General features: G+C 34.2%; 2 protein-coding genes across 2 annotated transcripts; both read right to left on the reverse strand.

Moving 5' to 3' along the window:
- Positions 1-3,455: 3,455 nt before the first annotated feature.
- LOC122309229 (cyclin-dependent protein kinase inhibitor SMR6-like) lies at positions 3,456-4,387 on the reverse strand. The gene has a single exon (XM_043122626.1). The coding sequence runs from the start codon at positions 3,990-3,992 to the stop codon at positions 3,669-3,671; it is 324 nt and encodes a 107-aa protein (XP_042978560.1). The 5' UTR covers positions 3,993-4,387; the 3' UTR covers positions 3,456-3,668.
- Positions 4,388-6,648: 2,261 nt separating this feature from the next.
- Positions 6,649-12,475, reverse strand: LOC122311265 (glutamate--glyoxylate aminotransferase 2). Its single transcript, XM_043125747.1, has 14 exons — positions 12,265-12,475; positions 11,315-11,490; positions 10,610-10,675; positions 10,356-10,473; positions 9,891-9,972; positions 9,686-9,773; positions 9,334-9,492; positions 8,671-8,844; positions 8,444-8,575; positions 8,073-8,138; positions 7,869-7,933; positions 7,518-7,609; positions 7,274-7,430; positions 6,649-6,910 (listed from the first exon to the last, which is right to left on the reverse strand). Exons 2-14 carry the CDS (start codon positions 11,429-11,431, stop codon positions 6,781-6,783), a joined length of 1,446 nt encoding a protein of 481 aa, XP_042981681.1. The 5' UTR covers positions 11,432-11,490; positions 12,265-12,475; the 3' UTR covers positions 6,649-6,780.
- Positions 12,476-12,784: the final 309 nt, after the last annotated feature.

The raw sequence follows: 12,784 nt of genomic DNA on the forward strand, positions 1-12,784 counted from the left end.
ATGCAAAAATTGTCCATAACAATCCAAAACTTTTCCATTACGTGTTCATTACATTTCAAAACCTGTCCATTACATACATCAAACATGACTCATTACATCACATGTTCATTACAGTGAGTTGTCCAAAAATTGCCATACAAAGTACAATAGGTTACATGAGTCGTAACAATATCTAACTATTTTTTGGATATATAAAAATTACAGCATAACTCATAATATAAAATAACTACAATGTTAACAACACAGCTTTCAAGGTTCCATTATACCTCTTCTTCATTGCTTTAAATTTGGTTTGTTTGATGATTACATATTCATGAAGTAATCTCTCATTTATTTGTTCAGTTAACTCTAACGTCATCTTGCAACATGAATTTTGTTCACTTTCAAGATCAATCCATTCATAAAATTTACATTATGTATTGATCTTATAGTTTGGATAGTTATAAGATCTTCTGTCAAAACTATTATCCTTTTTAGAAATTCATAGTTTTGATGGAATGCCACAACAACAAAGTGACTTATCTAGACTAACTTTGTTTTTCCCTCATGAAGTCCAAACTTGAATCGGTATTGGTACTTGAATTTGTCATTTGTTAGAAAATAGATACAACATAAAAACTATAACACATAAGAACTTCTTTGATGCAAGAAAAAATAATATGCGACCAAGTAAGAGAAAAGAAAATCTTAGTGATAAAAAGAAGTGAAAATAAGAGATCATGCATGCACATATCAGAGTCTAGTTGAGGTTCTTGAGTTGGGTTTTGCCTTTAATTCAATGTTGCTCCACAATATTCATATTTTCTTCTAAATAAAATCCTCTACAGCTCTTTGGACATAGGTATATTGCCGAATCACGTTAATTTGTGTAGTATGATTATTGATTGTTTACTTTTTCTTCTATTGTTTGTCTATAGCATCGTTGGTGTGAACATGGAGTGGTTAATTTCATAACATTGATCGTAACCATTTTATATGTTTTTTCTAAATAATTCTAAGAGTTAGTTTTGTTAAATAAATTATAGCATTCGTTTTTATTAAAAATCTTTTATTTATAATTGTATAGGATTTTTTCTGCCAATATAAGTTCTCAAACTGTTATATATAAAAAAAAAATAGTTAGCTACAAAGGAATTTTATAAAAGTAAACTAAAAAACTAATGTGGGTAAAAAGCATACATTATATTGTAAATTATTTTTATTATAAAGTAAATTTAATGTATCAAATAAAATCGCGACAACTTGTAAAATTTATTTGTGTAGGTATAACTTATATATATAGTACTTATTTATCTAGAAATATATGTACATGTAGATGCTAGATAGAGATAATGACAACATAGAAATTGCTGATTGGAGCGCTCTCTCTCTCTCTCTCTCTCTCTGATCATATCACTAAAATGACTAAATTTAATACCAGTACCCATGCTTGACTTTTAAGAGCTAAAATTTCATACGAGAAGTATGACAAATGTTATGTTTACAAATAGATATTAAAAAAGAAAATTTATAAATTGATGTATTTAAGTGTGATACATTAGATTTATTTTATACTAAAATATGATATATGCATGACAATAAATTAATTCAGTTTGTGACTTTATTCTATGAATTCATTCGATCGAGCAAAGATTCCTCATTTCATATACGTACATACATATACAGGCATATACGTTTGTTTGGGAGATTTTCCTTATAGGACAAAGAGAGATGGTACAAGAAAGACCTTGACCACCAACTTAAAAGAGAGATGAATCATGGCCACCGGCCCAGCATCTCTAAAATGACTTGACTTAAAAACGTATCTCCCTATTTATTGATTAGTGCTAGGCCATGAGATAAGAGTTTGATATTCCATATTAACCTAGTTGATGTTACACTATTTATTTACTTTTATATGGTTTTGAACTCTGATATCATTATCAATGCGATGGACAGGCATTCCAATTTCTCAATACACAGCAATATTGCCAAGATTTTAAGCTTTCTTTTGAATATATTATGGACAACAATACAATATAATATAGCTAAGTTGGTGACACTTATAAAATTTGATAATTTCAATTCCAGACCTGAATCTGGATATGATTGCTCATTGCAGTGTGGTGTTGGACTCAAGTGATCTTAATTTATAAAATAAATATGCTTAGCAGGAATCTTGAAAAGTAAGAGGCCGCCTAACTACTATTGTTTTAATTAATCTGTTTTCACCTAATGGATGAAGAAGTGGATAAGTGCTAGAGAGAACAACCGCAGTTTTCATGAGTATTGGCTGGCATATTAATTCCTGCATCCATCAATATCTGTTAAAAGTTGTCTTGTTCCCTTGTCTCCGTAAATGATCAAACTGAACTGAACAGGGTATGTAAAAGCTAAGACCATGCATTAATGAAATGAATGAATGGTAATTGCTTGCACTTCCAATCTCCCTCCATGTGGTCTCCAATAATGGAACTCAACCCAAATACTTCACACTTTTCTTTTATTTGAGTATTCGAATCCAGAAATGACCCACTACTTTCTTTGATTTGCACCACTATTGCCTCTTGTCATGGCTCCGATCCCAATGAAGCTTTTTTTTTTTTAAAATCTCTCTACAAACCCTAGATTAGGTGAACTTCCCTTAACTAGCATCTTGAAAATTATATTATTCATTTTTCTTCAATTGGCTGAAAATGATATTATCCACCTGTAAAAAAACAAAAGGGTTTACTTGCCAGCTAGTTTCTTGATGGACTTTCCAATTACACTTTTGAAGTAAAAATGGAAAAAGAGTGTGTCTATCTTCAAAACTTGACCTCGAAAGTGCTAAATAAGGACCATTCAAGTGGCATAGGATTCTAATCTTCCCTCCCACGTGTTTTGTTCTTTTTATCATGACCAATCACAGAAAGGATTAGAGAGAACCTTCCCACTATTATAAGAGTCCGAGGTGGGTGGGGGGGTCATGGATGTGGGGGACACTCAAAGACCAAGCTCTCAAGTCTAAAGAGGGAATGATGGCAGAGGATAAAGGTACTGCTAGAGGGGACTATGGGCCATGGCTAAGGCTTAAGTGAGGAATTGTCCTTGTCAATCTCTCTGCAACCTTACGGCATCTTCTTACCCCCAGAAAAGTATTTACCTTTACTTGGGTTTGACAACTTTTGGCTAGTTACCCTGATTTTGACTTGCACTTGCATACGTAACAGTTTTAGATTAAGATAGATAAAGATAGATAAATGTAGAAGAAGAATAGAAAATGAAAATGAAAGGAAATTCAGATCACTACCTTGTTCAACTTCAAAGTGGCATTACCCATACCTTTTTTTTTTTTTTAAACAATTCTGGGCAGAAATGAATTAGTTTGGCCATTAAAGTGCTGCACAACCATAAAGGTAATGAACTCTGTTTCTTCTTCTAGTAAATCAAGAGGTAAGCTAACAAGCAAGAAAGAAAGCTCTTCTAGAAACTCATTAGCAGAAGCTAAATTTCCAAGTCTTTTTTTTTTCATTTATTTGTGAGATCAACCCTGTACTTAAAAGACCTAATTAATCCACTAAAAGAAGCCTAACATAGTCAGAGAATACAGCGAGAGAGAAAGAAACAGACACGAAGGAGAATAGCACAATTTGGTTCACTACTAACGAGTTAAAAACTCTCCCAAATCCCACAATCAAACTATCAAGTTAGCTAGCCCTCTGTATAAACACGCTCTCCAAGTCCGGAGGCGTGAAGAACTCTCTGACACCGCCGTAGTTACACTTCAAAGAAGGCTTTCGCTTCCTCGGAGCTGGCGGGCACGTCAACCTGGTCGGAATCCTAGCTTCCTCCCCAGTCGGCGTCGTCAAACACTCTTCGCTGCCGTCGCTACCCGCCCACGCCTCTACGGGGTTGGTATATATCGGCTTCAACGGAGCCCGTACGGGAATTCCAGCAATGACCCATTTTTTCCCGTCGGATTCCAAGCCTCCATCAGCCTGCAGTTGCAGTGCTTTCCCGGAGAAGCCCATGCTAATGAATGATCCAAAGCCAAGCCAAATCCTTGAGGTAATAAATAAAGGATTCAAGAATAAGGGAATAAAGTTAGGTGAAGAGGATCGATAAGGGGCGGGGGGGGGGAATAAAATGAAAGCAGTAGGAAAGTGGTGAGGAGGAAGAATCAAAAGAAAGGGGCCAGGTGAGAGGTGGGAGATGAAAAGGGAAGGGCTTTTGTGTTGGGTTGTTTTACGAGGGAAAGAGTTTTGAGGAAGCTCTTTGAGGGAGTTGTGAGAGAGAGAGAACAAAAGGAGTTCCAAAAATAGGATTTAAATTATGGGGAAGGAGAGAGAGGGAGGAAAAAAAGGTTCAATGTTTGTTTACAGTTTATACCAATGAAATAAAGAGAGAGAAAGGGAACCCGAGGAAGAAGACTCCGCCCCCGTGACACAAGCACTTGGCCTATTTACTAATAAATAAAGGAATATGAGACTTGTGTATTTTTTTCTAGTATTGAGAGTTAATGTATTTTATTTATTTTTTAATTAAAAAATTAATTATTATTATATTAATATTTTTTAAAAAGTATTTAAAAAAATTACAATTGAAAAAAATAAATGTTTAAAGTTAGGCGGCACGGTAACAACATTTATAAATAAAAAATTAATATTAGATAAATTATGGTTGTATTAGTACGAGCATGTCTTTTGAAAAAAATAAAATTTATTGTTAATTTTTTAATATAAATCTCATATTTATTATTTTTTAAAATAAAATAATAAATGTGGGACTGGTTTATGATGGTATAGTCATTTTTATACATAAAAATAAATAAATAAATAAAAGAAAACTAGAGTGAGAGAGAGAAGGGTGCCCGTGAATATAGTTGCCCGGGGGCAGAGTGAATTTAGGGGGGAAGTCCGGAAGAGCCACTTTAGCGCCCGGTTCTTGGGTCTGGGGATCACCACCTTGTCATCCCTTATTCTCTTTGTTTGATTTTTAAGAAAGGTCGTTGTAGTGATAAAATGATATGTGATACTTTTAAATAAAAGTTAAAAATAAAATAAAATATTATTTTTAAATATTATTATTATTATTTTAATATTTAAAAATATTAAATTATTTATTATATTTTATGTGAAAATTTAAAAAAATTATAATGATGAGATGAGATGAGTTGAACGTATTTTTTAATCTAAAGGGTTTGTAAATTCTGGAATAGATTCTTAATTGAATTTATATGTCTAAAAATTAAAATTAAGTTTCTGGAAATTTCAATAGATGTGTTATTTTTTATTTTGTGAAAGTAATGAAACTCATTAAAATATATTAGGATTGAGAAATATTTTGAGAGATTATTTTGGAGTTTGAAACAGTAGTGGGATGTATTAAAAAGGTAGGTTTTGTAATTAAAATTATCTTTTTATATTAGTTTTCCATATCTAATTATTTTAGTTTAAGATATAAAAAAATTCTTTCTAATATATTATTAAAGAAAAATATATTTATCATTTGTTTGTTTATTATTTTTTAATATAAATTAAATAATTAATTCATAAATAAAATATAATAAATAATATAATAAATAGAATCCTTTTATAAAATAATAAAATAATATAAAAAATGATAAATTAAATGATGAGTAAGATATCCGCAGCTTTTTTAGATTTGATTCTCAAGGGATTCGAGAGCAGATCAACATCCATGATGATATTCCAAAAAATAAAAATCCATGATGATGGTTGATGCCAAAGCATTACACGTAGAAAAAAGTTTTAGCTCTTGATTGGGAGGACTTTTGTTTAGGATTGGATATCGTTATTCACACCACAACTCTTTTTTTTTATAAAAAAAAAAAAAAGGTGCGTGTAAGGTTAGAACGCCACTCTCTTTCCTCTTTCCTGGAAAGTAAAAACCAAAGAAAGGGTTGTTTCTGAAGTCTTCTGTGGGGTGGGGGGAGACTTAAATCCTTAAAATCACAGAAAAATAATTGAAATAAAACCTTGAAGCTCTTTATTATATGTGGTGTGTATGAAAGCCAACTTTCAAATTACGCAAAATAATTTTAATTTTGGATTTAAAAGGGTGATATGATCTCCATCCTTAATGAAGTTTGAGGCTCAAATAGGTCCAACACTTTTTTATATTTTTTTACCATGAATGATCAAAACTAGTAATTGATATCCTAAACCACCATCCTCGATTATGATTTAATTGTTAGGAATGATACAAAAAAGATATGTGACAAAATCCTAACACCGAGGTGCAAATTACTAAAATTTGATCATTTAGGATGCATAGCGTAATATTTCAAAAGTGTGAATAAAAGTATGAATGTGCAAAGGAACAAACAAAAGAATTATTCTATTCTCAAGTCGGTGTATAAAGCGCATGAATAAACAAATGATTATTTTATTCTCAAGCCGATGTATAGAACAAATCATTTACATTACTTAAATGGTAAAATTTGATTTGTAAGATTCAAAATTTAAAATTTATCTGCCAAATTATATTATGCCATATAACAATTTTACTAGATGTGCTCTGCACACCGACTTGAAAATATAATTTTTAAGAAACAAATATGGGAATTCCTAGGCAATATTTGATCAATTCAAGCATATATGGCTACAAATTTAGCTTAGAGTTGCAGTAAAAAGATTAAAATATGCCATCTGGGAAATGCAAGAATGATCTTCAACAGAGCGAAGTTTATATTCCAGGGAGAGAGGAAAATGATAAAAGTTTAGAAGTATACATGAAATGGCTTGTGACAGCCGAAAAAAAGGGATATGATACAACTTAGAGATTTGAAGCATTCTTTTACATCCTCGAATAACCTCTGTGGTCTTCATATTGCTCCATAAACTCGTCATTGAATTTCTTGAAACTGGTCATGATTTCGGGCATGTCCTCCTCGGCCGGTAAGATTGTTGTTCTCAAGTGGAAGACCCTATATGGAAAAAGTATTCAGTTTGATACCACTGTATTTAAGAAACTATCAGGAACTGCAACTTGAAGTTGTCTAGCTTATTTGTGTTCAATACTGAGGTACCTAATTATGTCTAAACCTAAAAGCCATTATCGTGTGAAAAAAGCTTTCAGGGTAGAGACTGGCAAAAACCAATTCGTGTAGATAATAGAACACTTTTTCAATGAAAAAGTGAATATGGTTAGACAGAAATGTTAGAAGCAGCATTGTAAAGATAGGAAGACCTTTATTCTAGCCATAGAAAAGAAAATAGAAAGAAGATGCCTTCGGAATATAGGTAAATAAGAACCAAGCCCCACAGAGAAAGGAGAAAAAAGTAATCACCCTTCTTTCTGTCCAAATCCTGAGCCAGGGACCGTTGAGATGCCAGTGGCTTCCAAAAGTTTGAGACAGTAGAAAACATCAGGAACCTTTCCAGCCCTTTTGGCAGCTTCTATTGCTTTAGGTGGTAAGCGTATTTGAGGGAATGAATACATGGCACCTAAAGCAAATTTTCTCAGTTGTCAACAATAACCAGCCACTTGATATAAAAAAAAATATTACTTACATATTTCGAGAAACAGTTTACCTTCTGTGAAATTACAAACAACATTTGTGCAGCTATTGAATCCATCCGTCATCATCCTTGCTCTTCTCCTTAGTGATTCGATAATTCCTTTGCTGCATGTTTCATGGTTCATAAAGTAATATTATTCACCCCAGACAGGCAAAAGCTCATCACCAGTGAACATCAACATCCCAAACAGAAATAGCTCTTTTATCCACTTACGCGGAACAAGTAAAGATCCACAATCAGATATTTAATTTCCTTTCAATCCCATGATCACGTGTTTTGGGTAACTGATTTATGTAATTAAATAAATCTCCTACAAAATGATGGTACTAGTTAACCACCAATTAGCATGATTCTGAATCATACCTTTCCCGAACAAACTGCTCATATGAAATATCTCCAGGTTTGGGTGGGTTCACCATCAGCCCCATCTGTAAACAGAGAAAGGAAAGTAATTTTCACCTCAGAGATGTTGGCTTTAAAATCAGAACTCAGTGTCCCCTGTTCAATGCGGAATAATACAACCCAGAAAAGAAAAGTAAAAAAAAAAAAAAATCAGCTCTAACTCACAAATATCTGTGCAGGGACATTTGGGCTGAGTGACACTGATGCAACTTTATAGATCTCATCAACTGTCTGCAACATCAAGTAATGATATAAGAGAGGAAATCTAAAATACCATCTGAAATAAAGAACTATTGTACTTGCATTGCATTTCTACACAAGTCAGAAGAATATTTAGTTCCAATATCTAGTAGCCCACATCTTAACATTGTTTTTTGTTGGCTTTTTCTTATTAGTGATTTACAAAATATTTAAATTCTGTGTTTTGTTATCAATTCTAATGCATTTTGATTTCAAGTGCTTCACAAAGAAACATATATGTAAAAATTATCCCTATCTGAGCAAATCCCGAATATGCAAGTCATATATAGACAAACCTTTGGAGGAATGTTGGTCATCTCAAAGTATCCACCTCGCTGTCCACATTCACCCCAATATCCTTTGGACACAGTGTGGAAAGAGACAAGCTGTACTTCCTTGCTTATGGGTGGCCCCATACCCATCAGAACCTTCAGAGTAATTAGGAAACTAGAGTGTAAATATAATTTGATGGCCCATGCAGAACCTCAGACACAGATAGGTTCAACAGCAAGAGAATATATACCTTCCTAGCACTGACAAAGGGACGCTCATCCTGGTATATGTTCTGCTGATAAACCTCATCTCCAAGCAAGGCTAAGTTTTCTTGGTAACAGTACCTCAGTATCTCTCTCAAATTAGATTCACTAAGGCACTGACCTGTGGGGTTTCCAGGGTTTATAATCACCATTGCTCTTACCTGATCATATTCCAATATTAAGAGACTTAATTTCGACACTAAGCATTACAAGAAAGGAAAGTCAGCAACCTAGTTATTAATAAGATATTGTAACATTATATACAAATGAAAGTAGACAATAAATCAATCTTCACAAGGTAAATGGATCTATACATTGTAATTAAAATGCTCTCCCAAGAATCAGCCAATATTTATAAGTGAAGAAAGGGCGATTGAAAGTTAAACAGCCAATATATTACTGGCCTTCTAACACGTCAACTCAAGTTCAGGTCCCCATGTCCCATCCATTTTTATCAACTTCTAAACTTTCCAAATGAATTTGCAACATTTTTTTTTTGATGAATAAACAAGTTTTATTGATCAAGAACGGATGGCAAAAGCCAGTATTACAAGAGGCAAGATGCCTACACTAAGTAGGCACAATAGAGAAATGAATTTGCAACATTCTATCACAAAAGAAAAAAGGGTTCTGCATGAATGGATACTCACAGTTATTCCTTTAGAGCGAGCCTCAGCAACTGACTGGCGAAGGTCATTAATGTCGAGGCCCCAGTTTGCTGTCTCCTCTAGGTAATATGGAACAAGAGAACCACCAAATAGAGAAATTGCAGCTGAGTAAAGTGGGTATTGGGGTACTGGGACCAAAACCTGGCATTATAAAAAAATTAATGGAAGAAGTTTATCCTGTGAAAAAATGGGGATGTAGAAAGCCATTTAAGTAATTGACAAGAGAGAAAATAACAATTAGGGAAAAAGAAAAAACAAAGTGGAGGAATTAAGAGACCGCATAGGATAAAAGAGGACAATTATGTATACAAATTCATTTAAATTGTTCTATTACCCCATCCCCTGCGCCGCGGATGATAGTATTCAAGATCTGCATTACACCTTTGCTGGCACCGTCAGTGAGAAATATGAGTTCTGGGTCACTGTCGGAGTCCAAAACAAGGAAACCTTCAGCTCACAACTTGGTAGATAAAAAACAAAAATTTCTTGCTCACAATATAAAGAGGACCTGCACGAAGATTAATGTGGTGCATTAGTACCTTGGATAACCGTCACGCCTTTCAATGAACTCTGCCACTTCCTTCCTTACTCCTGGAAGACCTCGGGAGTCACTGTAAGCACCTAAATATAATACGAAAAATTGTATAATTGAAGTTCATTATTGAATCACATTTAAACCAGCAACAAGATGTAAATCAGTAAATTGAAGTGGAAAGTCACAAGGAGAAAAAGATGATGATGGGAGCGTAAGAATGGGAAAGAAAAAGGATTTGACAGCTCTACTGAAAGTTCAGCTGTACAGGCCAAAACATTTTGCATGGGACTTAATTAGATTACCTCCCCATAACCACATATACGGAGCAGGTTTTTTTTTGGGGGGAGAGGTGGATTGCAAAATTAAGTTGAATATGCATTGAAATGTTGGTAACTTAGAGGTTTTATCTAAGATAGTTCATTCCTTTTCTTGACAGAACGAAAAATGAAGGGCAGGTCAAAGAGAATACCAAGACCACCCGAAGTCAATGAGAGATAATGTTTTGCTTTCGCAATTGCATCAGCAGGAAAAAACAGTCCAACATTTGGATCATCTAGCAGAAATGGAGCTTGGCACAGAGCTACCACCTGCAACATAGTGATTCTTCGGCTCAACACAAAGTATGATGGGATGAATTCTGAAACTCTTCAGTTTGACCAGAGGTGTATGTTAAAAGAGAGAAAAGTAAACACTGGATTAAGATATAAGGCGATTGTGACGAACCTGGCGAGGAAAGGTCAGTGGCTTCTGTCCTAGCGCATGAGGATTACCAACATTTGTGAAAATAATCTGTACATTAAAATATGAAAATAATGAGACAATGAAATACATACACCCAAGAATAGTGGCATTTAAAAAAACAAAATTGATTTAAGCTATTCCTCAAGCATTGGTACCATACCTCGGCATACTTTACAAGGAACTAGAAGAATGTATTAATACTACAATACTAAACTCTAGCCCAGTTCATAAAGATACTGTGCAAAAGACTGGGCAACACAAAGTAATTATGAATTATTTTTAATATTTCTTTTCACCGGTTGCAGAATAAGCATATGAAAGTGCACACACTACAAAACCAACATCTATTAGATTTTAATTTGGACTAAAGCCAGATAGACAGTATTGACAGGCATGCTAGCACAAATCGATATCGTGATCAAATGTTATGTCAGAACTGTGAATGAGGTTTTGCTATTTCACTTGAAATACAAGAACTCATCAGTAATTTCCAATAAAAAAGTGGATATTAATCTTTATGAAATGCTTTCGTACCCCTAAATCCATTAGAAACTACATAACTAGCTCACAGCAAAATGAAATAGCTTAACCTTACAAAAAGCATCCCTAACCAAATCTCTAAAAAAAGGTGCAAGAAACGCAGCCTCTTATGACCACAAAATAGCCAAAGAGAACGAGTATGTATACCTTCTTCCCTTCTTTCTGAAGCTCAGAAGCTCGAAGATACAGTTCACCTCTAACAGCATATTGGACCTTCTTCACGTTTTCATTCAGTGACTCGTAGTCTAGTGCCTTTGGAGACATGATGAAATAGTAACTTTCTCACAAGTGTTACTCCAATACAAAGTAGTTGAAACAGTAACCTGTAAATTCAGTTCCTTAGAAAATAATTTCAAAGTAAAATAAGCTAGAAACAAGGCAACCCAAAATTATCACGGAGAACAACTACATAAAAAGCAACATAATATGCATATTCCAACTTCTTTAAATTCAGAAATATGAGGATGTCTACACACTCTTAATCAGTTTCGCCAATCAACTCAAATGTAGAAATAGCCCAGATTTCACTTCAACGAATAATCATCAACTGCTAAAGCGAAGATGTAGAAGGTGCAAGATTAGACTTTTGCAAATAAATATCCCTCTGATTCTGAAGCAAATAATCAGCAGACATCAAATATACACTTAAATATTAAAAACTCGTCCAGCAAATATGCAATTAATGGCAACGAACGCATGTGCCACCAAAAACATGAAATCCCAAGTCTGAGTAACAAGGAAGAATCTAAAATTAACAGAATGGATGTACAAGATAGTATCGATGGCCGAAATAAGCCAACCCATCCGACAGAGACAAGAAGGCCAACGACGACCGATTTATGATCCTCGTCAAATAAATTCATAGTAAAAATATGAATACAAACGAATCCACAAACCCCATTTAGAACCCAAACAGAAAAGCCCGTATTCGTTACAAAAGAAGAAAAATAAACAACGCAAACCAAAGAACGAATACCCAATTAAGAGATGCTGGTCTCTCAAACAAAACCCGATTTGTTAGTGTACATGAGGATTGACGAATCAAATATTTCTCTATAGTGGTTTTCAAATGAGGATCATTACAGTCGAAAAACTACCTGTGAACTAGGCTCGGGCGAAGGCAGACGAGCGGATAGACTCACTTGACAAGCAGTGCTCTAGGAGTAAATGGGATATGCGCACGCAGAAGGTGGGAGTGAAAGTTGTGCGTCTATGACTAAAATGAGGAACCTTATTGTCACATGCGGGGGGATATCATGTGGCACAACGTGAAAGCAATGGCAACACCAGAGCCACTGAAACAATGTTGGATGGATTATTGGAATGTCTAAATAGAAAAAAAATTTGCCGAAGAGATAAAGCTCATGCAGGAAGTGTGGTCTAGCTTCGAACTACGAATTCTTGGTAGATATCGAAACTCGTTTGTTGCGTGGTCCATTTTTTGTGAAGTTAAAAAGGGGAGGTGGGACAGCATAGCAATCTTCTTTGAGCGTGATCAAAGAAGTCTTTCTCTGTTATAGAATGTCTGATTTAAATCATAGATATTGTTTCAAGGATAAATCCGTTGCCATAACACTCATAAAGTATCAAACTGGTTCAAAATCTATCACATAATTC

Source organism: Carya illinoinensis, chromosome 5 (assembly GCF_018687715.1).
Source record: "Carya illinoinensis cultivar Pawnee chromosome 5, C.illinoinensisPawnee_v1, whole genome shotgun sequence".
Lineage (NCBI taxonomy): Eukaryota > Viridiplantae > Streptophyta > Magnoliopsida > Fagales > Juglandaceae > Carya > Carya illinoinensis.